Source organism: Hoplias malabaricus, chromosome 2 (assembly GCF_029633855.1).
Source record: "Hoplias malabaricus isolate fHopMal1 chromosome 2, fHopMal1.hap1, whole genome shotgun sequence".
Lineage (NCBI taxonomy): Eukaryota > Metazoa > Chordata > Actinopteri > Characiformes > Erythrinidae > Hoplias > Hoplias malabaricus.
Window position 1 is genome coordinate 24025160 of NC_089801.1, and position 27078 is coordinate 24052237.

The 27078-nt window shown below is 37.6% G+C and overlaps 1 protein-coding gene across 4 annotated transcripts; it reads right to left on the bottom strand.

Annotated features, from left to right (window-relative positions):
* Positions 1–425: 425 nt before the first annotated feature.
* On the bottom strand, positions 426–25862 carry slc25a25b (solute carrier family 25 member 25b). Of its 4 annotated transcripts, none has more exons than XM_066658096.1 (11): positions 25660–25862; positions 24883–25213; positions 10815–10941; positions 10496–10583; positions 9406–9517; positions 6870–7028; positions 5791–5943; positions 5374–5481; positions 4831–4998; positions 4421–4571; positions 426–4288 (listed from the first exon to the last, which is right to left on the bottom strand). In XM_066658096.1, exons 2-11 carry the CDS (start codon positions 25207–25209, stop codon positions 4101–4103), a joined length of 1581 nt encoding a protein of 526 aa, XP_066514193.1. In that variant the 5' UTR covers positions 25210–25213; positions 25660–25862; the 3' UTR covers positions 426–4100. The 4 variants fall into 4 exon arrangements, with proteins under 4 accessions (XP_066514193.1, XP_066514210.1, XP_066514201.1 ...); XM_066658113.1 differs by adding an exon at positions 9890–9925 and having other exon boundaries at positions 426–4285; positions 24883–25862; XM_066658104.1 differs by having other exon boundaries at positions 426–4285; positions 24883–25862.
* Between the last annotated feature and the right edge of the window lie 1216 nt (positions 25863–27078).

The window sequence follows — 27078 nt, forward strand, 5'->3', positions numbered from 1 at the left end:
TTTTATTATTGTACATTATTGTAGCTTAGTCTACATCTGGTCAAACAAGCTTTATTTTTTTCTGCATAAAACATTGTTTTAGTTGTAAAAAACACATTTAGTAAGTCTGTTATTCACCAATACTCATAATTTTGGTTAAAAGCAGCAGGTTTCCTGTGAAGCCATTTGTTAAATGTTACTGGAAGCACCTGCAACTGTTTATAAAATAATTAAAAGAAATTCATGCAGTACTATTCTGTACACAGAAACCAGTCAGACCAGAAGCAGTCCTTTGACACACCTGGGGTAAAAAGAAGTAATTGTTTAAACTTCAAACAGAGGTTTAAACAGAAATAGGCAAACAATTGATTACTATTTGCAAAGTTTTAAACAATGCAACAACAAACATTCAGATGAAATATCTTTATTGAACATTATTACCATTCAAACAAATATTCTTACTCTACAGTCACACGTTAGACATTGTCAGGGATGACACTCAGACTTTGTGCAGTACACTTTTCTTTTTTTTTTTGCATTGATTTTGAAATTGCAGCATAAACATAAACCTCAAGTGTCTTTTTCCAGCTTTAATGCACATAAAGATATGTCTAGCAGTACAAACATTTGGATAGTGTGTCTCTGGACATTTATTATTTCAAAGCTGTCAGACATCCAAACCCCCCTCTGTCAGATATCCATGTGACTTGACTTTGAAATGTAACCAGCAAACAATCTGATTTTCCCAGATATTTTCTATTTTGACTTAGGGATACCACCATACCAGTATAGTATGTATGGTATGAAGTAACAACTTCTCATTTACTGTATCTCTAGGTGGAGACAAATATTTCACCCCACAAACAGTACTTATTGATACGCATGTGGCAGAACACCACAACGTCAGTTCTGCAAAAGCTGTTACATACAAAAGCTGCCGGAGAGTGGCTGCTAACAAGTAAGGCGCAAAATAACAGGCAGCATGGCAAGGCTTAGGGAGTCGTTCTTAGTTTTGCTAAAAAAGACATACGGCCTCAAGCCTGGGCTCGTGAAATGTACTATGGATGTTTCAACATCAACGTGCCCTTTATGCTCATGAGAAATAGGAGCCACATGCACAAAGTCAATCACTTCACAGACCCGGTTCTTCTGATAATTGAGTGAATACTTTTAGCGTACAAGTCAACAGGGATTAAGGATTTCAATAGATGGCGTAAAAGTGCAAAATGCATTAGGAGAAATCATCCACTATGAGGCAAAGTCCTCAGCTGGTAAAGCCCTGTATATAAAGTATTATACAGTACCATTCACACACATTTATACAGCACTCACACACACACACACACACACACATGCATTAGAGTAAGAACAGTGAGGCAAATGTAACACACTGCTCTATACACAACCAGAACATGACCTAGAACTTGCCCTTTGTGTTAATATTTGGCCAGTGTTAATAGAGATTTTAATAGTTCAAGGAATACACCAGCATTTTTCAACTTAATCTCTACAGCACATTTTTAACAACAGTTTAAATGCCAACTCTAAACATTCCCCTAACAGAAGCCAATCAGAAAAGTCTTCAGCCTATTTTTTTTTGTTCTTTTGTAAGTACTGGGAAATCATTATCCATGATCACATGCTACAAATGTGGCAGGGTGTGATTAGCTTGATAAAGAGGATGTGTTTAAGGAGACTGTCACAAAGCTTGTTCCCAAAGCTCTGCCTTTGAGCCAAACACAACGCATCTTTGTTGAGTTAGACACCCATTATGAAAAGCAACAACTTGAGGAGCAGATCTGGATATATATATCATGCTTTGACTGGTGATCACTAATGAACAAATCTGGAAACTGGTCCTAGATCAGATAAACAATCGTACATGACAAGAAACAGAAGTGAATATCCCGACTTAACATGGGAAGAAATTTACATTCCTCAAATTTTGGACTATAGTAAACAGTCTACCTGGATAACAGGCCATTTTTAATTCAAGATGTATTTTGTGGCAAATATGGAGACTGTCCAGATCTTCTGGATTTCTCCCTGAGATTCTTAATATTAGAAAAAAAAAAAAACACAACTCCCTTATTTCTATTAGCAGCACAAAAAAAGCAAGCACATGGCGTGTGGTAAGTCACAGAAAATAATATGTACCTCGTTATACTGATATGTAGTGACATAGCCTAATGTGATGATACAAGACTGCAAAGGGTTTAGAAAAAGCCTACTGGAGGTTTCATGACATGCTTTGAGGGAGCGGTTTTGAGACACCTTGCCCTAGACATTTGAAATTCTGGTTATTCACAGAAACATTTATCCATACCTAGACCTATAATCCAAAGCATATTTATTCATTATACGTTTATGTACTAGAGATGAAATAACAGTGTATGACTGCACTGGAGCATAGTGTATTGCATCATTACTAGTTAATATGTACAAATAAAACTTGTGTATATAATTCCCCCATGTCAAATAGAACTAGATTTCTGTGAAATGGATGTAATTCAGACTCCCATTATTTAATCAAATTATAATCCTATAAGGCTAGAACACTACAATTTTGACTGTGTAGGCCTCCACAAATGGAGTGGTTGAATTTTACACCAAAACTTTATAGAGGAGTTTCTGTCCTAAACATAGCCACCATAAAAATAATGTATTTAATCTCACTCTTGGACTGACACCCACATCTGCATGTACTGAATAACCAAAGAAAGAAGAGGGGAAAAAAATTCAAACCTCACATTTCCAAATCTCATCCTAATATCATTCAGTCTGACAGAAAAAAAACATATTCTGAAGAATACATTAGTATTCTTTAGATGCCCACAAGTTCCTGAGTGCTTTTTTGACCCCTTGGTGTGTATGAAGCACAATGAGAAATCAGGATGGATACATGCGCAGTAATACTGGAGGAAATTCATTTTAAAAGGCAAGGATTCAATCAAGGTTCAGAGCAGCAGTTTGAATCAAATGATTCACATTCCCTCCTTTGCCTAACTTTGTGCAATACATTTCACCTTGCATGGTGAAATACAGCATTTTTTTAGAACATCCAGTAAACCAGTATGTATTTTGGACTGTCAAGTAGCAAAATATTTGAGAGAGAGATTTTTCCATATGTTCCAAAGTTGTTTAGAACAGAGACCAAAAGCCAGTTCTTCATCTAGATGGTAAACTAGCTCAGTTTCTATTCATTTTGAGCGTAATATGAATCCTTCCATCTAAGATTATAAACACAGGCTCTGTACTTTTCATCCGTCACAGTTACAAATATTCTATCTAATGTTTGCATTCTTTTTGTACATGTAAGACTTAAATAAATAAACACCGACAACATATTAAAAAAGGAATGCTTCACAGGTCCTCAAATACAACATTGAGACATTTAACTAAAAAGACACAATGGGAGTTAGAATAAAGCAAATTATAAGGAGAAAAAAAAGAAAATTAGAGTCCTTGACGCTGTTTTAGGGTTAACTTGTTACTTTGGATTAAAAAAAAAAAAAAAAAAAAAAAACCTAATCATGTCAATAGATTAATACATCATAAACAAAAAAAATATGACAAATATGTTACGATAAAGTAGTGCCAAATAAACATGTCAACAAAAAATGCAGAGTAGGATTTGTGTATGAATAAATGTCAGTCTTCAGTTATCCAAAACTGACCCCTAATGGAATTATAACGCAGTGATCCTTCCACAGTTTCTATGAGCATCTTCTGTGGTGGAATTATCTGATGACACCACAAGCAGCGTGGTTGCAGCAAAGAGGCATGCGTTTTAATATTCCCCAGAGAAACATAGGTTCAGGCTGATGACCAGCTTTGGGGCAAAATGTTTTGAAGCAGGATATAGTTTTAAAAAAATATTCCTCCCCTTCACAGTGACAATCTTGACCCCTCATTATGGATCTGAAAGAGTGGGCACCAGTCTTATTTTTCAAGTTCCTGGTTTGGATATTTATGTTGGCACAATTACTATCCTCTTCATAATTTCTGGAATTCACAGAACCTCCATCTCCTTTCTGATCTCATGGACCTCCCTTGTCCAAATCCAGATGAAAACTTAAAAAGAACAAACTAAAGAAAAATGTTCAATGTTTCTGATGCTCTCATCGAGACTGGACCCCAAGGGTAATTTTGAGATTCTCATACACTACGTAGCTGATGCTCACTGCAGGAATGACCTTCATGAAGTTTGGGGCCAGGCCTCTGTAGAGTCCCATTGCACCCTCTGTCCGGACGATGTGTCTGAACAGGCCGCACATGGTCATCTGAGGCCCTCCCTCCATTGTAGCTGCTATTAAAAGAGAAAGGGGGGAAAAATATGACAAGAATAAATGAGTTTTATAAATGTATATTATAAATACAGACATTACAACTGAACTGGAACACAGGCAACAGCGACAGAGTCACAGTACAAGAAGCTCACCTTGCGCCTGCATGCGTGTCCTAACCAGGGCCAGGGGGTAGCTGGCTAACTGACCACACGTGCTGGACATGGTGCCACAGGCTAGCAATACAAACACACCTGGGTCTGCACTATCTGTGGCATACCTCTGCAGCCATGAATTCTTTAGAGTCTGCAGAAAACGTGAGAGATAGAGATAAGTTTTTTACCTTATATTTCTTAAAATATTTAACTTATTTTTGCCCATACTCTAACAGATTATTTAGGTAATTATTCACTTCAACGTTTTTGGTTTCAAGATTATTTTCCCACCCATTTTCTGAGTTTCTTTGTAATCAAATATACCTTTTGTACTGCAAATGACCTTAGAAGGCCAGCAAAAAAAAGTACATCTGAGTACCAAAAACAATGACAGAAGAAGAGAGTCCTACCTCATACACTGCTAGGTCAATTCCTGCATAAGGAATAATGCCAAGCATGTTGGGGATGTAGCCTTTGTAGAATGCTGACAAACCCTCTTTTTGAAATATGTACTTGGCACAGTCCACAATGCCAGAGTACTGACCCGTCTTTCCCAGGGCTAGTCGAGTCTTCAGGACCTTTAATGAACACAAGAGCTTTTGTTCAGGTTTCAAGAGCTTGCTGCCTTTCTCATAATGCCACTTTGTGGCGAATGCTAGTCTATCAACACAAGGACAATTAAGAATACAAGTTTCTAAGTGACCATTTATATCTAGAGTATCTTCACTGCAAATAAGCACAGTAAACTGTATATGAACAACCACAAGACACAAGTCATATTTAAGCAAAGTTGAAGAATAACGCCTACTTTAAGCTGGCTTTTGAAATGGAGCTGGCATTTCAAACCAGGTGGACATGGTTTTTCTCCATAAACACCTGTGCAAAGATCTGTCAGTTCTACACACAGACAGAAAATTAACAGTATACTAGAAATTTCTCCTGCATTCTCTCACCTCCATGGGATAGATGCTGCTCTGTGCAATAGCGCCAGCAAGAGACCCTGCCACCAGCCTTTCCAGAATGCCCAGCGTTTCCTGATTCATACCGATTAGCCGCTTGATCTGGTGAGAGAAGGCACGCAAGACCACAGGGCATTCTTTAATTGATGAACAACTGATTACAGTAACCACAATTGCTTCCTGCTGCATCCTGTTCATGTTTCACAACATTAAAGTGATGGACATGATATGATAGACATAGTCAACAGAAACAGCTTTATTACAATAACTTGCTAATTACATGAAGACATGATAGCTATTTGCTAACAAAGCCTTTATCCATGCCTCTGATACATCATAATTAGCCTAATGACAACAGAGATAAGGAGATTTTCCTGACAAATAAAATCATGGTTTCACAATTAAGTCTACCTGTTCGTAGGCCATGAACTTGATGGCAGACTCTGGTGCAATCTTCAGGACGTTAATGCCATTCCCTCGCCACAGCGACCGAATCCCACCTTCGCGGATCATTTGAGAGAAGCCACTGGCCATGCACATGGTGTTGCTACGAGAGGCATGCACCTAGGTATGTATTCAGACAATTAGTAATCAAAGTCTAAACTTAGATGCCTGGGTCAATTTAAGGTTTGAGAACTGATTTAAAACGCTTCAGCAATTCATTATTTATAGGAACATTAGGTAGAATTTGTATATATTAAAATCACGGCTTCAAAATCATTGAGATGCTCCACTGACTTTAATAGAATACAACCTCTTGATTTCAGGACAGTTCTGTAAATGTGAATTACACTCTGCAACTGTAGAGGGAGCACAGGAGCAAAAATCCCAAATCTTAAAAAGAGTTCCCTTTAATATGTACTAAAAACAAACATCAGTCAATTAAAAAAATTCACATACTGCTGATAAAAACCATGCTCAATATTTTAGAGTTAAAAAGCGTAATGATGTTTCTTCTCAGAAGATTTATTTATTTTCAGAGCTTACTTTGTGGGGAACAATGAGCTGACACTAAGATTTATTATCAATTTTGCTCATCTTCATTGCAGTGTGAGATAAACAGGAGAGTTTTTTTGGCCATGATCGTTGGTTTCTAAGACAAAGTCCTCGTTATTTACTAACACCATTTCAAAGACCATTACACTTCAACATTAAGAGACTCCTTGATTAATATCTAACAAGATTTAGCTGCTGAAACCTTTGAACATTCAGTTGCATTTTCTGTCTCATGACTACTGTGAAACCACTGTGTTTCACCTTTTCCCTATTTAGTCATGAAACCACTACAAAATCCAGCCCACAACTCCTTAATTTCAGGAGTGGAGTTACTTTAGCTTTAATAAAAAGTTGAAACAAGGAAAAGAGCACTTGTGGGTTTTTTTAATAGCTCCTTTATTAATTGTGGGGTTTATTATGCACCTCTGTTATTTTCTGTTCTGCCAATACCTCAATTTACCTTTGAATGACTAAAACAAGCAGTAGGTCTTTACCTGCATGAGAACTTTGAGTCGATCCAGAGGAGCCGTACAGGTACGGGACACAGCCCCTGCTCCACCTCCTGCCACAAGGTGACGCCACCACATGCCTGTATTTTTTTCCTCTGCGGTGAACTCATCGGGCACCATCAAACTCTCCCCCACATCAAATATCTGCAAGGGGTGCAACAGAATCTATCAGAATGTTCATGGGCTAATGTCTGATACTGTTCCTGTACATCTCTCAATTCTATATTTTTAACGTTTCATGAATGCTGACATTGGTAAAAGATCCACCTACATAAGTATTAAGGATTTTTACAGGCATGCAAAAGGAGCAAATGAAATTAAATGCACAAGATTTGATAGAGTAACCCAGTGGTTCTCAAACTGTGGTATGCATACCACTAGTAGTACGTGAAGCAGCAAGAGGAGGTATGCCAAATGAATAAAGTTTTTGAGTAAATTGCATAAATGTTTCACTTTTTCAATAATTATGCCCCAGTCAAATCCATTTGTTTTATAGAAAAACTGTGCTGTGCATACACCGTGATTGATTATGTCTGTAAGGGAATGGCAGGTGGGGTGGATGGGGGAGACAGCATTTCTCTGGTGAGAGAACGCGATCCCCCAGTTTTTTAAAGAAATTATGTAAAGAAAGCCCAGTTTCAGATGCTTACTGGACGTAAGCAAAGGCTAGGGACTGATGTGAGCAATTTGGATTTTATTATAAAAAGGGCAAAGCAAAAACAAGAAAAACAAGCCAAGACGAAGCCTGAGAAAACTCGGCTGATGAAAATGTGGCCGTTCTACACACAATTACAGCCCTAAAACAAGGTTTAACACCGCGCCACCCCTCCTTCACCCGCTACAAGCGCTAAGAGTCGATGTGAGCACCTGCCCCAAGCCACCACCGCACTGTTATCAACTGTAGCCTCTTAAAGCACATAACTGATATTACATTGACATCCTCTTGTTCATTTATTTCTTTCAAAACGCTTATTGCCCATACATTTTATATGTTCCCATAAATGTATAATTGTGTTTAAAACATTCAGTTTAGGCTGAGTTAATTGTATTCTCTCTATAATGTTTAGTAATTATTTTAGATAATTTTGTGTTAAGAATGCAGATTTCAGAGTAAATAAAAAGCAACAAAAACATGAAAATATTCAAGCAAGATTTTGCTTTATGACCCCAGTACAGAGGGAGAACCTCTGTCCACATGTTTCTGTGGAAAAATCATAGGTGGTACATGGAGGTTTTGGTTTGATAATGGGTGGTACTTGATCTAAAAAGTTTGAGAACCACTGGAGTAACCCATTGTTACCCGACCTCTTCTGCTCTTCCAGAATACGGTTAATCATCAAATATTAATTTGAAATATCAGTCCAAACATTTGTACAAAGCAATTATCCATCAATTCCAATTAAGTTCTGAATTCATGTTGTACTCAGTTAAAATCGTTGAGACTCAACATTTTTTTTTCACTCAACATGTTTGTTTCACCTTGACTGTATTGACTTCAATTTTGTTACAAACAGCCTTGCAACCTCTGGGGTTTACAATGATGTGTTTTACTATCTCCTAATTTCTGCCATCAGAAACAGAAAGAACCACTTTAAAATGCATATTATTATAACCTTATACAGCATCGTATTTGTAGGATGCTGTGTAAGGTTATATCATTAGGATATATTTAAATATACCCTCTCCATTGGACGGAGAACACTGACTGTTTTTCAGTGATAAAGACATGTCAGTCTTATCTTGGACAAACGTAGGCAGTGCAAAGCAGGGTGGAGGCTCCAGTCACATAGCACCAGTGCCCAAGTTGATCAATATGAAACTTATTACTCAGACTTATGCTTCTTCAGTACCCTAATGTATTAATATGTACACATATTTTTCCTAATTCTGACAGACAAAAGCACCATATTAAATGTTAGTGATACTAAAAATAATAATTCAGAAAGACTGGTTGCAAAGGTTTACTTATACTCAAGCAGGCTTGTAAGCCTTCCTTTTTCACACAGGTGTTTACCCAGAGAGCATTAAACCATGCAAGTGCCCAAAAGGAGCATACAGACTGACGCAGTATGTCAAAAAGGTTAAAGGAGTGACGTAAAAGAAAAGGCTAATGTTGATGTGACCAACATAACAGGATTAGACTGGAACACATTGACCATTGCATGGTCTTTAATGAATTATTTCCACCCTCCCAGAAAAGCTCATTCAAGTAAAGCTTAACTGCCATGAGAGGCTAAGGCTGTAAATGTCTGTGGATTTAGGAATGTCTTTGTTTAAATATAAGCACAACTACCTGGAAAACCAATAGTTCCTGGTCATGAGGGTAAACTACCACTATTGACAGTACAATAACAAGATTTTGCAATTTAAAAGCAGGTTTCTTCCACCTTGATACTCATTATGCAATGTATAAACATCAAAGCCTAGAACAACCCTGAGAGCTCAGAGAGTAAAGAAAACAGACAAACTTTTAGGACCTTCTGTATTTTCAGTCAGCTTAGGTAGTGCCATTTCTGCTTACCGTTGAATGCTTCCAGTAAAGGATGATTTCTGGGATATTGTCAGCGGGGTGTAGCAGGTGGTAGTCCCTCCATTCGTTCCAGTCGATTGTCATTGTGCCGTTCTTGTCCATGCTGTTTGGGAATAATAATAATGATTAAAAAATTAATTATCAATATACCAATTTCCAGGAATCACTGGTACACCAGCCACATAAGTTGCCTTTCCTTCCTTTTTCTTGATTGCTAATAGCAAAAATGGCATGTATGACCAACAGCTCCTGTTTGCAGCCATGGGTTTGGAAATAGTCCCAACATGCGCCAAAATGTTCAAAAAGAACCGCCAAAAGAAAGGAAAAATATCTATTGTTGATTAAGCACTTCATAACTAACTTACATTATTTCTCCGGGCAGCTCCAAAGGAGAGTCGATTTGGAAAGAAAACAAAAGCAGAAAAGAAGCAAAAAAGGAGGCAAGCCGAGCAGAAGGGGAAATCTGCTTACTTACTACATTATAGGGGCTGAGACCTGGCCCCTCCTAATTCTGAGTAGACATGAAAAGGAGGGACAAAAAGAGCGAGACATCGATGAGAGAGCAGAGTGAAATGCAGTGCCTCAAGAGACTGGGCAAAGAAGAGCTGCACGAAGAGTTACAACAGACATATACTTACTTATATACACAATTACACAGGGTGTCCTACTAATACCAAGTTATTTCTGTGAAATAATGACATTGGTCTAAGTATGTTCCTGAGCTGGTTTGATGGCTAACTTGCAATCATTTACATCCACATTAAAGCAGATGTGGCCAAAAAAAATAATTCTTTTATAAGTTATATAAAAAGGTATAAATTGTTGAGAGGGTGTGGGTCAAAAACTTTCTGGTGGGCCAAATAAAACATGTTTATTGGTGAACTTTGGGCTTCAGCATAACCTTTAGGTTGTGCTGCTCATTTACTCTTCGATATTCAGTTTTCAAACTAACATAAACCAATTAACTAAATACTCCAAATACAACACATTTCTAATAAATAAAACGTGTCTGACTGAATGAACACAATCGAAAGAGAAACAATTTAAATAACAGCAACTTCCCCTAACATGGTAAACTCACCTCCTGAGGATTTTCTCAGCTTGTTGCTCTGATATGTGTACTCCCAGGTCTCTGAGTGATTGCATGATCTCTTGTGAATCAATGCGACCTTCAAAAAAGAAGAAGATGACAGAGGAGGCGCCGTGTTGAAAATGATTTCAGAGAAATGTGTCATAGTATTTTTGTAATTCTCCAAATAGGGAGTCAAGGTCAACAAATAGGGAGTAAAATGCCATAGGCCTTTTTTCTTTTTACAAAATCAGAACCATGATAAAAATGAAGATGCAATAAACTGTGTACTACCAATAAATAAATAACTAACCCCAATGGTTATTCTTACCATCATTTTTCTTGTCCAGACTTTTGAAGACCAGCCGTAGCTTTTTTTCATGGTCCCTTAGGTAGTGCACAAATTCCTCAAAGTCCAGTTGGCCATCCAGGTCTTTATCTCCAGCTTTTACAATTTTCTAAAAGATGAAGCACAAAACAAGCAAATTAGAGCAAAGTTCAGCCGGATGTGTTCACTGCACCAAGTGAGATGGTTCTGGAAGTCATGGAGATGATGACTTTCAGAGGACTACAGACATATGGGTTCTGTTTAATCAAGGCTGCTCTGAAAGGTTCCTGTGTACACCATCAGTTCCATTAGCACTGTTTAGAGACATCATGGCTACACTTTATTTGGCAAAGGGAGACATAGGTTTCAGGGACAGAATGCATAGAGCGAGGTCCGATTAAGGGCTTTGATATGAACCATTGAGTTCAAGGAGCTTGGGGAATGGATGGGAATGGAGGTTAAGGTTTAATTGTTAACTTTGTTCCACAAAGAAAATGACATCATGCAAGTTCAGCATAACGCTACCAAGAATGCCATTATTCTGAGTATTTTAATTTTGTATACTAACCAATTTTATATATGTGAATAACACCTTGAGCAAAATTGCTATGTTTATTAGAGAATATGAAATATTTAACTACTCTAAAATATGTGTATGTAAAATGTGTTGTTTTAAAAAGGACAAAACACTCAACAAATATAATTACAAAAAAAAAGAAAACATTTCGCCAGACCTCCAATACTGTTCAACCAGCATCCACTCAGATTAAAGGATGGGGAAGGGAATTAGGTATTCTGTGAACATTTCAGTGTATTGATTCCATGTCTTGATCTCTTGGTCTTCAAGCTACAGTTACAGGATGGTATTTCATCCTCAGTATAATTAAAATTTCTGTGCTCAAATTAGAGGGACTATAAATATTATATAAACAGTAAGAACACTTAAATCCAAGCTAGTGGCTGATGACCATCAAACACTTCAACTGGCTGCTTCAGACTCTGTACTAAGTGGCTTACCAATCACTGTGCATTATATAAATTGTGGAACTCCAGGATGCAATTTCTTGGTGGAAATACACTGCGCTGTTCTATTAACCATCTCATAAAAGCCACAGAGATAATAATTAGACCTCAGGTCTTACACTAAATAATAATAAAGGCTGGAAAAATCCAGTCCACATAACATGTACACTTTCAAAATATTTTTACTTGATAAAAAAAAAAGCTGATTTATTTTTCTAACCCCTGATCTTAGTTAACCTGAATATGGACGATTTTAAAACTTAGATGGTAGATGGGATTTAAATATAAATGTCTTATTTAAAATTAAACTTATTCCATATCTCTTAGTCTCAATAAAGCATTACTTTTGGAATCATACAATTAACATCAAAATATGGTTTAATAATATTGAATAACTGAACAGTTATTGAACAGTGAGCCTGTGAGTTTTAGTAATTTTAAACCTTTGCTGCTGGATGTGTATTCATGACAGTTAAAAAAATAAAATAAAACAGCTTGTCTAAGGCAGAGGTACCTTTAAAATCATAAAAGAAGAGGTCACCAAATAAAGAAATTGCAGAAAAACCAATGGCTACTAACAAGTTTAAGTTGTCTAGGACCACTAGCAGCCAGAATAACTTTGAAATCAGGGATTATGCATAGCTGTCTTAGCACAGGACTAGAAACACAGAGACATGCGAGCCTTTAAGTCGGATACTTCACCACCAACCGAATAAACCTCAGCAGAAGATAACAGCAATAAGATTCAGGCACAGTGAGTTCTATACACTGAGAATATACAGGTGCTTCCTGGGTAAAATCTGTTAATGAACCCTCTGAAGGGAGATGATGAGTAGCTGTATAGAGTTTCCTTTACATGGAAGGAGTATAATTTCTCCTTGTAACAAGTCCCTACTATTAAAATTGCATTATATTTGCAGCCATTCAATATGAAGATTCTTGAAGGATTTCATTACAACTGAAAAGATTTTGGTCCATTATGAAATTTAACTACTGTCTACATCCCAGGAGCAAGTCAGCAAGCAAGGATCACAAATAAAAATGAATAGAAGATCTTATTTACACCCTTACTTCGTTTTTGTAGAAACTGGAGAGGTAAAACCAGAACAAAAGGTTTTTTTTTTATTTTTTTAAAGCAGATTTCAACCTACCTCCTGTGATGTATAAATAAACAAACCATAGATCTGTTATTCATTCAAAAGCAGACCAACATTGAAAAAAAATAAAAGTAGAAATAATTAAATAATGTGGTAAATAAACATAGCTTTAACAAAAAGGTAAGCAGTAAATTACATACCTTTCGCCAGTTCCTGTATGTAGTAAATTCCTCAGATGGGAGAAATAAACTCAGTTTGAAAAGAGATTTCAACTCAGCCGGTAAACTGCTTGATTCAAAATATTCAAATTCTGTCTGAGCCAAACTGGGTACAGGCACGTAGAGACACAGGCAAAGCATTTTCAGGTTTTAAAGAGTAAAAGTAAAATAACCGTGAGTAAATACATAAAAATAAAAAATTCTAACCACTCTCTGTGATGCTCAGCCCTAGACTACCAGTGCTTTCTCTGACACACATAATAAACCAAAGCACTAGTCCCTCCTACCATGGCTCATGGGGAAATTCTATGTGATTGGCTTGAGCAACACCTGCCCGAGTTCAACTCATTCTATTCATTGGTGAATCCAATTCTCAGCTGTCAATCATTCAAGTACACCATGTGGAATTTCTCAGAAGTGTCACACATTTACTAGGGAAAGAATTGCCGTAAAGAATACATTTCTGATCTAAACTGTGTACATTACTTTCTTTTTTTAGCAAGTCACAAACATTGACACAGACTTGTCAAAGTACAGGATATCTTTATAATCTTTGTATGGTTAAATAATTACAGGAAAAAAGCAATATTTTACAACCCATCATACACAAACACTACACCCTTCTAGAAAGGATGTCCTCCCACATCTCATGCCAAACTTATCAGCTCTAAAGCTTTAGTCAAAACTAAGTCACATGTCCAGAGAGGTATCATTTATATGCAGAGAAAATTAAACGTACAGTCAACATACCACACTTTAGGCTCACTTGTGGTCACAAATTCCTCACCATTATTTACTTACACACACAAAATTGTGTGTGTGTGTGTATATATATATAGGAACCTGGAGGTTGTGGGTTCGATTCCCGCTCCGGGTGACTGTCTGTGAGGAGTTGGTGTGTTCTCCCTGTGTCCACGTGGGTTTCCTCCGGGTGCTCTGGTTTCCTGGAACCTGGTTTATAGGAACCTGGAGGTTGTGGGTTCGATTCCCGCTCCGGGTGACTGTCTGTGAGGAGTTGGTGTGTTCTCCCTGTGTCCACGTGGGTTTCCTCCGGGTGCTCTGGTTTCCTCCCACGGTCCAAAAACACACGTTGGTAGGTGGATTGCCGACTCAAAAGTGTCCGTAGGTGTGAGTGTGTGAGTGAATGTGTGTCTGTGTTGCCCTGTGAAGGACTGGCGCCACCTCCAGTGTGTATCCCCCGCCTTGCACCCAATGATTCCAGGTAGGCTCTGGACGCAACCCTGAACTGGATAAGCGGTTACAGATAATGAATGAATATATATATTGCATTATATAAATTGCTCAAATCTGGCAAAGGAAGCAAAATTTGACTTATGTCAAATATTCTAAAATAGTAAAGCCATTTAAGTTTATTAAATAACATTTTTCAGGGATCAGAATGTGATTATAACTTTTTTCTTTTCACTGGTTTATTGTCTGACAGCTTTGTAATAATGCTTGCCCTCACAAACTTTTTATAGCGCAACTCATTCAACTCCATGAAAACAGTGAGTCAGATAAAGAGTAATATTTACAGTGCCAAACACCTGTTGACAGGAAATACAGCATGGACTCCCATGTACTTTGCAAAACTAGGTAAAAACTAAGGATGCTACTGCAAGGATATATAACCTCTGTATTCTAATGCTTTTAATAGACTTGGAGATCTTTAACCATATCAGATTTTTAAAATCTTAAAAAACACATACACCTATAAACCTAAAACACCTATAACATCAAATCCCAGACCATTTTAGACCTCTTCCATTTATTCATTACTACAATTCAGCTAAATCATGTACAACATTGATTCATTTCAACACCCTGTACTTGTTAAATAATCAAAAATGTTTGACACAATGGCTTTAAAATTGGAGGTTTGTACAGATGAAGCCATCAGAAGGATTCTAAGCATGCTAAAGTCAGTTCACCAAAGGGAGGGTGAACCTGCTGCTTTGTGAGTGAAATAAATGGCACCTTCAAATGACTCTGGAACCTGGAAACTGATGATGATGAACCTCTATCGCTGGCTTTGACCTTCCTGTTTTTGTTTTCCTACATTGACCTGAGTGATGCGGAGGTTTAGAGTACTAAGATTTCTAAAAGTAGCCAACATGGGACAAGGAACTGACACATGATTGTCTATATTTATGCTGTGGTATATGTTTAGGGGTCAGGTGCTCCACTGCTAATACTATTAATCTAGTTACCTAGGTACTAATACTTTGCCGGCTCTGGAAGGTCATACCAGCACAGAGCCAAGCATAAATACCCTCTCTGACTAAGATGTTCTGTCCCAGGACATTCCAGTTTATATAGAAGGTGAGGGCACAGCTGTGAATTTAAAATCAAATAAAAATATGAGATTCTGCTGTCACATGTAGAGAGTAACTACTTCTGTTGAGAAATTCAAGCAGGTCATTTAAACATTGTAACAGGCCTCTTGGCAGCTTCTCAGAGCAGTTTTCCAACTGTCTTCTTCTAGGTTTAGAGGGGCATCCACTGTTCAGTTTCACCCACTTCTTGATGATGGTTTTATCCGTGACATGGTATCTTGGAAAGTTTTTTTTTTTACCTTTCAATGATGAAAACCTGTTCATTTGTAATCTGTGTTAATTTTTTTTTTTTTGTACTGGATTGCAGGTGAATCCCCCTCTCCCCCTGTAAAACCTTTGCCAAATTCCTTTAGTCTGTTGTCTTTGAACATCAAAAATACAAACTGCCCACTTTCACAAGATTAACTAGGCACCATACTTAACATCTTCACTCTTGTAGCACAAAATAGTTCATGGTTGTCCCCTGATGTTCATATTTATAAGAACGTACATAAATTCATATATTGTGCATTGAAATGTTCACAGTAAAACCCTACATTAAAGACCAAGAGGTTACCAGGTCTGAAACAGCAGGTCTGCTTGCAGTTTAAGCTGACACAGTAGAATTTACCACACTCATTCAGAGGCTGAGGTGTGTGGGTGTTGGTTCAGTCTAGCAAATCTGCCTACTGCCAATGTATGAGTCAGAAGCACTAGACTGACATTAGGATAAGGTGCCAGAGGAGTCTGCTAAAGGCAGTCAGATCAAGATTCCACTCTTTGCAATTGAGATAGCGCCGAAGGCGACTAGGCATCATCACAGATCAAAAAGGATCTTTGAACACAAAGAGCAAATTCTCATAAATTCAGGTTATATGTTAGAGTTGAATCTGTCAGCATAGTTCGTTGAAATTACATAATACAAGCTCATGTATAAAGCTATATACATTCAATTTGCTTAATTTATCTTACAACCTCAAATCTATAAAAAGGTATGTCACCAGACGTTTTTTTTCTTCCAATTTTAACTTTTAGCTTTGAATGTAATGCAGCTTAGCAGTACCTGATGAAGGTCATAAGTGGGCGCCACCAGTATCAGCACTGTGGGTTTCTTAGCTGGTCTTGAAAGATCTGCCTCCTTGTTATCATCTAAATCTGCTGGCACATTGTGTTGGTTTAGGTTCAGAACTTCCTCAGGATTTGTAGCAACGTTATTGCTCTTCTCAGCTTGTGGCTCTTTGGCAACATCCTTGCATGCTGACGATCCCAAAAACCATCTGGACACGGACAACCAAATGTCCTGGAGCATCTTTAGACTGCTTGTTTTGTGTATGTGAACGATGACAGATACTCCAACTGTGTTAATGTCCTGAGGTTCACGTTTATATGAGTGTCCTTATACTCTGTGAATGTATAAAAAACTAATTCACAGACACTTACACAGTGTGGAAATTTATGGGAAACTGAAGCACAAAGTGCTGGGCCAAAAGTATGAGGGCATCTAAGGACACTGGCAGACTGCAGTCAATGCTTCCTCAGCACTCACACGTGTCCCCTTAAACCCTCCAACCCAAGGAGCGAACCAGCTAACCCAGTCCTCTTACATCATTTTAAACTTCAGCCTCTATCAAAACAGACACAAACATTCTTCCACCAGAAGTCATTTGTTGTACCTTGTTGCTTTAAAAAGTCCACAACAATTCCAAATTTTTCCTTGCAACCTGGAAGCAGTAAATCTAAAAAGAACTTCCTACAGAATCTGAAAAGAAAAAAGAAAAAAAAACAGCTTCAAGAATGCAAGGAAGCAGCTTCTTCCTTTCAGCAGAACCCAGTGTGCTGCTGCTCCTGCTCAAGTCCACGACAGCCACCTCCACAGCCGGTATATAGTGATGCAGTTAAAATGAGGGGGGGGGGGGGAGAAAAAGGTGCAAACTCACTGCAGCCTTACTTCAGCCAATCACAACTAAGCACACTGAAAAGTCCAGCCCCAAGGAATCCCAAGCAGCCTGTGAGAGTCCTAAAGACTAAAGACTATTGGATTGATCTCTTGCCATTCAGCAGTGTGGAAAATCTGCTGACATTTTTAAAGCCACGTTGCTTTTTTCCCCTTAGTCATTTCATCAATGTCAGGATCACCACGGAAACCTCATCCAAGAACCGTGATTTCTCTGACGAAATGTGTTACTAAGCTGTTAAGACATTAGACATAGAATTTAGATTTGTTCATGTGTTTTCACTTGGGGCAGAACATGTCCTTAACCCTTACATTTCAGTTCACTGAGTTTTAGCATTACACCACTCTGAAGCCCCCTCCACCCAGGTTTCCCTTGTGACGTCCAGGAGAATCCAAATCCTGTTTTGCTTTATTGATCACACTGAAATAAACAGCTGTCATCATACAATAATCACCACACAGAGAAAAGGAATCAGACCTGACCTGGCTGCACTAGCCTAATTGATTTATCTTGCAGCATAACAAATTTTTCCAACAAAGATTCCATCAACATCCTGGATGCCATTAGTAATTTGCACAAAACAGGTTTAATAAACAGAAAAAAACCTATTTACCTCATTATTATTATTATTATTAGGCATGTATGGTTAATCTATCAAGACCAATAAACCTGAAAACCAGTATTGAAGTTTTTATATTACGGGACACTAGTTTAAACAATAAACCACCTGATGACATAATTAAATGTAAGAATCAAATTTTTATTGTGGCTAGTATCTGTAAATACAAACTGATTTTACTCACCTGACTAGAATGTGAATACAATATTTACATAATATTGTAAGAGGAAAAGTAATATTTAATATGTTAATAAGTAAATGAAATATGCCTTCTCACGTTATTGGCCAATTACATTTCAGCTTGAAATGAAATATGCTGACTGCGCCCTCTATTGATCTTTACTGTAACATTTACTCTACTGTTTGTTAAAATACAAAAATAAACCTAAACTCAAATATTTAACACGTTGTATTTATATTTTTCTAAATTTCTGTCTAATTCATCATAATTCAACAGCTGCAGTCAAATTAGTCATTCAAAGCAGTTTAGTGTGAACATTGGGAAATTTGGTGGATTTCCCATTTTGCTCTATTTTACACATGTTGGGTGACCTCAGCTGTATGCTATTTATAACAGAGAGAGAGAGAGAGAGAGAGAGAGAGAGAGAGAGAAAGAACCATTTGTTTGACGAGCTCTAGGGTTCCTAATTTGTGTACTCCTCATGTTTAAAAAGCTGAGGAAGCCTAACACGCCATTTTATTTTAAGAGCATAAATAAGTGGTACCTAGAGACATGCTGGTAATGAGGTTCCTGAGCATGCTAAATGAATCGGTCATGTTTGGGATTACTTTTACACTTATTCTCAGGTGTGCCTTGGCACGCCAAATCCAACTGCGCAGACTGAAGGGTTTTTTGTTTAGTGTTGTGCTGTTGAAGGGTGGCAGACTCATCAACAAAGTTGTTGACTAAGTCATTTATGTAATAACCAGAATCATATGACTGGAATTGCCCTCATGAATGCAGGCATACCATGCTTACTCAAACTGAGAGTATCTCTATTACTTACTGAATGTGATGGAAAACAGTCTGTTTTGTAAAGGTATACGTAGTGTGGTCCACATTCAGTAACGTAAAACACGTTTAAAGAAAAAAAGTGATAAATCAGGTCCCTGTGAGGAAGAGCAGTTCTGGACATCCTGCCCATCAATGTCACTTTATTTGCACTTGTCTTGTTGACATTTAATTTGCACTTGCACCATTGAAGTCATGGGACTCTGTATGTAACCAGTACTTGCTCTAATGTTACTGAATTTGCACGTGGGGGAAGGGGGAAGCCAAATTTACTTGTAAATGTTTCCTCTTTATCAATTTCACGTTAGTCAGATATTTTGAATAAAATAAAAATGTGTTATTTGCAATGCACTTGAATCTAAGACAATAAAAATCATGCTGATTTTCAACACTGCTGTCATTTGAATCGACAGTCCACTGTATTTGTATCTCAATTGTAACACTTTGAATGACCAGTGTATGCAAGCTGCTATATAAATGGACTTGCCTTGCCTTGTTTTTTAACATGAGGGCATCAGGATATATTTTCATAATGCCGCCTTGTACTCACAGGTCTTGATGAGGTCAAGTCTGGCAGCGGATTATTGGTAAAGACAGGACATTCATTTCATGTCATCATTTGAGACCAGGTTAAATTCTAACAGAAATGTAATTTTTTTCCAACCTTTGGCTGATGTTCTAATAAACCACCTAATTTTTTAATCAGTATTTTACAAGGTATCTAGGTTTATTCTAACTTAGCACTCAGCACCTATATATTCAGAAATGCTTCGAAACGTTCTTAATTATGTTTAATTGCAGTTTTTTTTTTTTATTTCAAAATATGATTACCATAAGGCAAACACATTTTTGTGCAGGGTCAATATCCAATATCCCAGCCAATAGACAACTGTTTTTCATTTGCTTTAAAAAGACTATATTAGGCTTTCCATAAGGAGATAAGCTAATTTATATTTATGTTTATGTATATATGTTTATTTATAATAGTAAACTTTGTTTTTTTCAAATATTTTGTATATATAATTTCAATGTATAAAATAGTAGAAAATAGTAAATGTCAAAACCATCATATAAACTATAGAAAACACTATGTCAGAGGTGCGTGCACATCATCTAACCTTCATTTGAATCCTGAATGATACAAGCTTCTTCAGAGCCTATTGTTTGGTGATCTAATCAAGTACTAATATTTGTATATGTAATGAACAGGAAAGGTGAGATGCAGGTCTGGGAGCCATGGGCAGGTATTGCAGATGCTCAGCCCAGCAAAGGCTGTCAGCCCCTTTATTACCATTAATGTAACCCCCAACTTCTTAGGATACAGAAAAATAACATTATAAAATTTGACTGAGAGAAAATAATAATAAGTCAAGAAAAAATGTGCCAACATTAGCATAAGTTAAACTTACGGATGGAATTAGCAGTGACAATGGAAAGACCATTTAGAGGAGAAATAAAAAGATGAGACTGAAATTGGGCTGCTTTGCATTGGAAAAAAATATGGCAATATGTGGAAGAAAGCATCATACTGCCACCAGCCAGCAGAGGCGCTAGACCTGTGGTGGCTTCACTTGTGAAAGACCTTGTGCTGTCCATATTTTCTAAAATCCTTTATCTTAATGAACAAACCAGCAATATTTTTCCATATGTAGTATTAGGCAGGAACATAAACATACACAAATGTTCAATACAACACAAGTGTTTTGTATTCAAATATAGCATGCTCTTGAGCACAACACAGCATCTGGGAGAAGGAAAGGAAGGGTGGGGAGGGGTATTAAAATTATATATATATAATATCATTTGTCTCATAATAGAGTTTTAAAATTATGTATGTATTTTCTACCTACCCAAAACAACATAGGGCTGGGCAATTAATAATTAAATTTGTTAAAATCGGCACAACATAAAATAAAAAAGACAGACATGTTCCTAGTAACATCAGTACAAAGCCTTTTCTGTAAACTATGAGGAGAAAAATAATTAAATGAATAACCATCATTTATTCATAATCGCTGTGACATGTTAAATTAATCTTGATATTGATTTGCTGTCACATCGCCCAGCACTGTGTCAACATCAACATGTCAAAGTACAGATAAAACACATTCCTTTCAAAAAATTTTTTAGGAATATACTTCTGTCATTATTGATGGAAATGGAGAGTGATGTACTTGCACATTCATTTATTAATAAAATATGACAATCACATATAGGCTACAGGCAAATAGCCACACACTAAAACAAGAGGAAACATTGGTTTGGAGGCTGAGGGCAAAGGTCAGGGAAACAAAGACTACAAATACAAATAGTTCTAACGTCAGAAGTGGAAGCCAGACAAAAGATGAATTCTATACTTAGTATGGTAAAACACACAAGATAAACATACTCACAAGCGCACAGACATAAGATAATAGAGGGACTGCAGAAAACAAGGCAGTGAGGCACCTGGGATTGCCAAATATGGAATGTGTCCCTTTAAGCAGCATGTCTGAGACTTTACTTCCTCACAGCTGACATAGTAACAGCCTTTGAGACAACAAACAACATTATGTTTTGTCAATAAGACTGCTTCTGTAAACGTCACAAAACATATTTCAACCATGTCAAAAAGGTGTGCTGGGGAATGAAATTAGCCAAATCTCTCATGCAACTCAAAACTTTTCTTGTCCTGACCTTGTGTCAGAGATTTTCAAGCGCCACACAAGAACAGGCAGTTCACAACCAGATTTTGCATGTGAAAATGCAAATGATCTCTTTTTCTCTTGCATTCACAGGTTTGACCATCACAATAGGGGCCTACCCTAGAATGTAATAAAATTGTTAACACATCAGTTTAGCATGTCTCTACTAAAAACCTATTGTGTATGAACTTTCCAGATTGTCTGAAGTGATGTGGGAACTCAGAACAAATAAAGTCATCACATGGTGTCTGAAGTCGAGCACCAGTCCAAGTTTTCTGTGGTCGAATAAATGGCCTATGGATAATTCTAACAAAAGAGAAAAACACGGCAGATTACCAATTCCTGTTCTTTACCAATCAGATAACTCTCCCCACAAGAGTCAATGTAATACAGTGGTTTGATGACTGGATCTATGAGGTCAGCCAAGCATTAGTTAAACCTGCATGCACAAAACAAAACTGCCCAATGGTCGTGTGAGCTGGCAGAAGTAGGTCAACATTCAGACTGCTAGGAAATCAAGGGTTTTCCCTTATTATTATTATAAACTTGTGGGCTTGTTCAATGCTAAAAGATGTGTGTAACCAGCAGTCAATGCCATGGCTCATCATTTTTGCTTTAATGCATCATAAACTTCTGTAACCAATTCCATTGGCCATCAGCTCGGGGCACAGAGCTTTCAAGCTGCAGGCGAGCAGCACAGGGGTGGGTGCAGATTGAGGTGGGGACAAACTGTATATTCATAGAGCCACACGTACTGAATGAAGGCAAAAATTGAGCAGTTATGGAGAGTTACATGCGAGGAAACAACTTATATGTAATTTTCATGAACATAGCAAATGTTTTAAAGGGTTATTTGATGACCTGAGGGGGATTTTAATATCCAGGGTGTTCAGTAGTACCCTGATCCACACATTTTCTATAACTGTAGCATGACTAAAACATTTATGACTCGGTAATGCTGTAATTCAGCACATTGTTTTCTTCAGTAGAAAACCATACAATAAATCTGATACTGTCTCAGAGAACAACTGCAAAAAACAGCAGAAGAGGAGCATGTGTGTGAAACTACCACAGTTTCAACAACAGACATCAGACACATGATTTAAAATTAATTTTGTAATGTTGAGTATAATAAACTACAATACTCAGAAACTTCATTAGTTTTACACCACTTAATACAATTACAGGTCATATGATTTCAGCCAATAATGTTTCAACAACTCACCAAAGATACCCTGCCTTATAAACAGGTTTAATATAAAAGCCACTGTTTTCAATTTAGCAAGGTAATGATGCACTCCTAATCATGCTTCCTAACAATAATCTGAATCTGTCAACAAGTTGTGTTGCACACATGGTGTGGTCCTACACCATAATCATAGTTTTCTCAGACATATAAACACTGTATTAGTGTTGTATTCTGCGTCACCAGTAACATTCCCTGTGCATTAGCTTTATTTCACTCTGTTTGTTCTGCACCACTGGTTGTTATCCCCAGATGAGATTAAACATATCCTTAAGGAAAATTTACATCTATATCTGACGATGAGGATCATGTGATTCTGTTTGTCATGGAAAAGCAGATGTTTGTGCCGTTGATGGAGATGAGCATTTGCAAACTACTGCTACATTCTTATGAAATATCCCACCACATATGGTCAGAAAAACAATTTGCTTGTCAGCATGGCCTTGCTCTCAGATTCAAACACCAGCTCACCTAAGAAATGGTGTGTGTGAAAAGTGCCAATGCTGAAATCTTATCAGTTCAGGGTTGTGATGGGTCCGCAGCCTTCCCAGAATCACTGAGTGCAAGACAGGAACACACCCTAGAGGGGCACCCAACCTTCACAGGGTCACACACACACACACCAGAGTGTTCTGCTTTTGAAAAGGTTATTAACCACCTAAATTATAAGCTTATTGCTTAGTTATTAACTCAAACTCAACTTACAATTCTAAAAACTACTACAAAACACCACTAAAACATGTAAGGAGTAATGCCGAATATAGACACTGGCAATTAAAAATGTTATCTGAAACAGGGTGAGGCAACAAATGAGGGAAAGTGCAGTAGGGCAGAGAATAAGAAAATGTTGCCAAATATTAGGACCATTTCTTCCTGAAGCAGATTTACCTCTTGTCAAATAAGTCTAAATTTGTGTCAATCCAACATTCTCATGGTCTTTAAAACATCGTGTGAATTCCTGTAATATTTCTGGTCTGGAAATGCATGGTTTTAAATTCCATACTTTTCCAGATCTGTGCAAGAAGCGTGCCAGAGCTTTTGTTCTTGATCCCACACATCACAATAGCCATATGTCCACATCAGCAGCCGGAACAACAAAAACCACTGAAAGCCCAACTAATCCCGCATAAGCAAGAAGAATAAACACAGAGGCGAGAATGAGCTTGTGCAGCTGTGCTTTACACTGCTGTAAGAAGGCAAAGGGTTACATTTATACAAAGAAAACTTTAAAGTTATTGTGTAGAACCTACTTCATATTTCTTAAGGAGGAATTTTTTTTAAACTTTTATAGTCCAGTCGTAGAAATGTACCGTACTCTCATTAAAAGTGGTTTGGAGAGCAATGATTCATTTTATAAATGCATCCCAAGTCCAACCATTTATGCACGTAGTTTCTCAAAACTATGATCGCAAATATCTTCAGAATCAGCAGAATTTGTGTAAATCCCATGTACGACAATTGTGACATATATATTATTAAGTATATTAAGTAATTACTCAACAGGTTGTCTACAACAAAACCCTCATGTTAACCAAGCCTCTCCAGAGGACATAAAGCTGAAGAGAGAAGGGACCCTTTTTTGACTATTAACTTGAGCGTTATAAAACACTCCCCCGGGAGGTATTCCAATTCCACAAAGCAATTAGCCAGATAACATAAAACCTTAGGCTAAGCCTGTCAATTAGGAAAGGAGCCGAGTAGCATCCCCACTGCACAATCCTCAAATGTGGCTCCTTTTGCTGAATGCTTTGTGAAATAACGACACACTTTTGCCCACAATGAGCAAAGGCAAATAACTACAACCTTCTATTTGGAATTGTCGTTTCCACCTTAAATAATGGTGCATTCTAAAAAAAAATTAAAAACTTCAAGAAAACAAGAACACGTGTTCGCATTATTCACCTTAAGCTCGTGCTCGGTTCGGTGGACTCCGAGTTTTTTGAGGCCGATGGTGAGGTCGTTGACACAGATCCCTCCATCCTTGTTAACGTCCAGGATCTGGAAGAGCACTTTGAGGCGATGTTCCTGCTCGGGTCCTCCGCACACGGAGCAGCTTTCAGCGTGTGCTTGAACCGAGGAGGGCATCACGGGGGCGGCTGTTGAGGGGCTTCGGTCGACGGCACTAAAACCTCCACTGCCTCCAGGTTCCGAGCCGTGAAACTCATCCGAAACACACTGACAGAAAACTCCGCTCAGCAAAGGAGAAACCAGAGAGCCTGCCTTTTGCATCCCACTATACAAATTACAGCACCGAAAGAAGGTTACAGTAAGCTGCGTTCAACAATACTATAATTAACGAAACGAATACAATACACAAATAGCTAGATTCTGCAGTCTCTGTAAATTCACACAGCGACTGCCTGTTTCCAACGAAGCCGACGAACAGAGTCAACACCCAACAGAAATTCACATAGCGACTAAAGCAGCAGACTAATGTTAACTGTTTTACATTAGCGCTAGCTTCCGATCTTTAATGATCAAATTGCCGGCGCTGTGAGTAAGATTTCTGCTGAATTTCAGTTCTAGTATCTTTGTTAGAAGTCTAGACGGCTATGTCCCCTCCATTTTCTCAATAAAAGACTGAAACTTCTTATAAACCAAAGCTGAATACGTTACACGTTATACGTTTTGTTAGCCGAGGAAGCTCGGGCTGAGGTGATGAGGTGGATGCTCACTCACACATTAGCCTTCGCTTGCGTCGAAGTTTTCCGCTCATAAAACAATAAAAACACCGAATAAACCACAAACGAACTGAAAACAAAAACTGAAATACGCTTCTACTACTCCTCCCAACAACAAAATCCAGTTCTAAGTGAAGCACAGGTGAATAATCAGATTAAATTTGCGGTCTTTCTGACAGCTGACCGAGCGGCGAAAAAGCCGGCGGATTGCACGAGGCGGAGCTGATAGTGATGTGTCGTTTGCAAACGAGTCAGCTATTTGATTCGGCTCTTTGAATCATTTTTAAATGTGAACATTGGGAATCGATTCACATTAAAGAGACCATTTAAAAACAATAATAAAAAAATGCACATATACCTGTTGCTATTTTAAACGAACTAGGTCACAGAGGTCACAATGTCTACAGCATCTAATAAAAAGACAAAATAAAAGATAGGTCTTAAAATGCTGAAAAAGACAATGTCCTCCTGATTTTCCATGGAACATTCCAACTCCACATCTTATTATCTTATATATTCTTGTTGTCTTGTCTCTAGTTAGTCATTCATTGTCTGTGTATTATTATCCAGTTCAGGGTCACGGTGTGTCTGGAGGCTACCCTGAATAATTGAGTGCAGGGCAGGAACAAACCTCAGATGGGTGCCACTTCCATCACAGGGCATCACATACTCACATGGACACCATTTAATAGCCTGTCCACCTACCAACATGAACTGTGGACGGAAACTGGAGTGTGCAGAGGTAACCCATGCAGAGACAGTTAACTAATGCAGGGTTTGAACCCATAAACCCTGGAGCTGCATGACAGTTACACTACTTATTGTGAAACCATACACCAATCGTTGGTTTCTATGTAAGTTGTATTTCTTGTTTATTCGTATTTGAATGTTTTTAAATATGGATTTTTTTCTGTTGTCTGTTGGTTGATTTGCTTGCAATTTGCCTGCATATTTTGATTAAAATTAATACAAAAAATGAATTTCAATATATTTAATATTTTTCAAAAAAAAAAAAAATTTATATATATATATATATATATATATATATATATATATATATATATATATATAAAATTTAGTTACATGAGAAGTATAGTTTTTTATTATTTAATAATAATGACATAATGACAATGGTCTGTTAGGAGCCTCTTATTTGTGAGCTGAGCCATCTCATATGACTCACGGAAGTGAGCTGCAATGCCCTCCACTACGAGACTAGTTTAACGTTAACTCGCCAGAAAGCCGAAGGATGTAACATATATAATATAGAAAATATATAAAGTAGATTCCAGTTTTAGACACAAACTTTAAAATAAACATGTGAGTTGGGGTTTGCTTGAGAGTACGTGGGTTGGAGAAAAATCTAAGGTGGAGCAGAGAATGAATGAGTTGGCGAGAAAAGGGGCGGGGCGAGAAA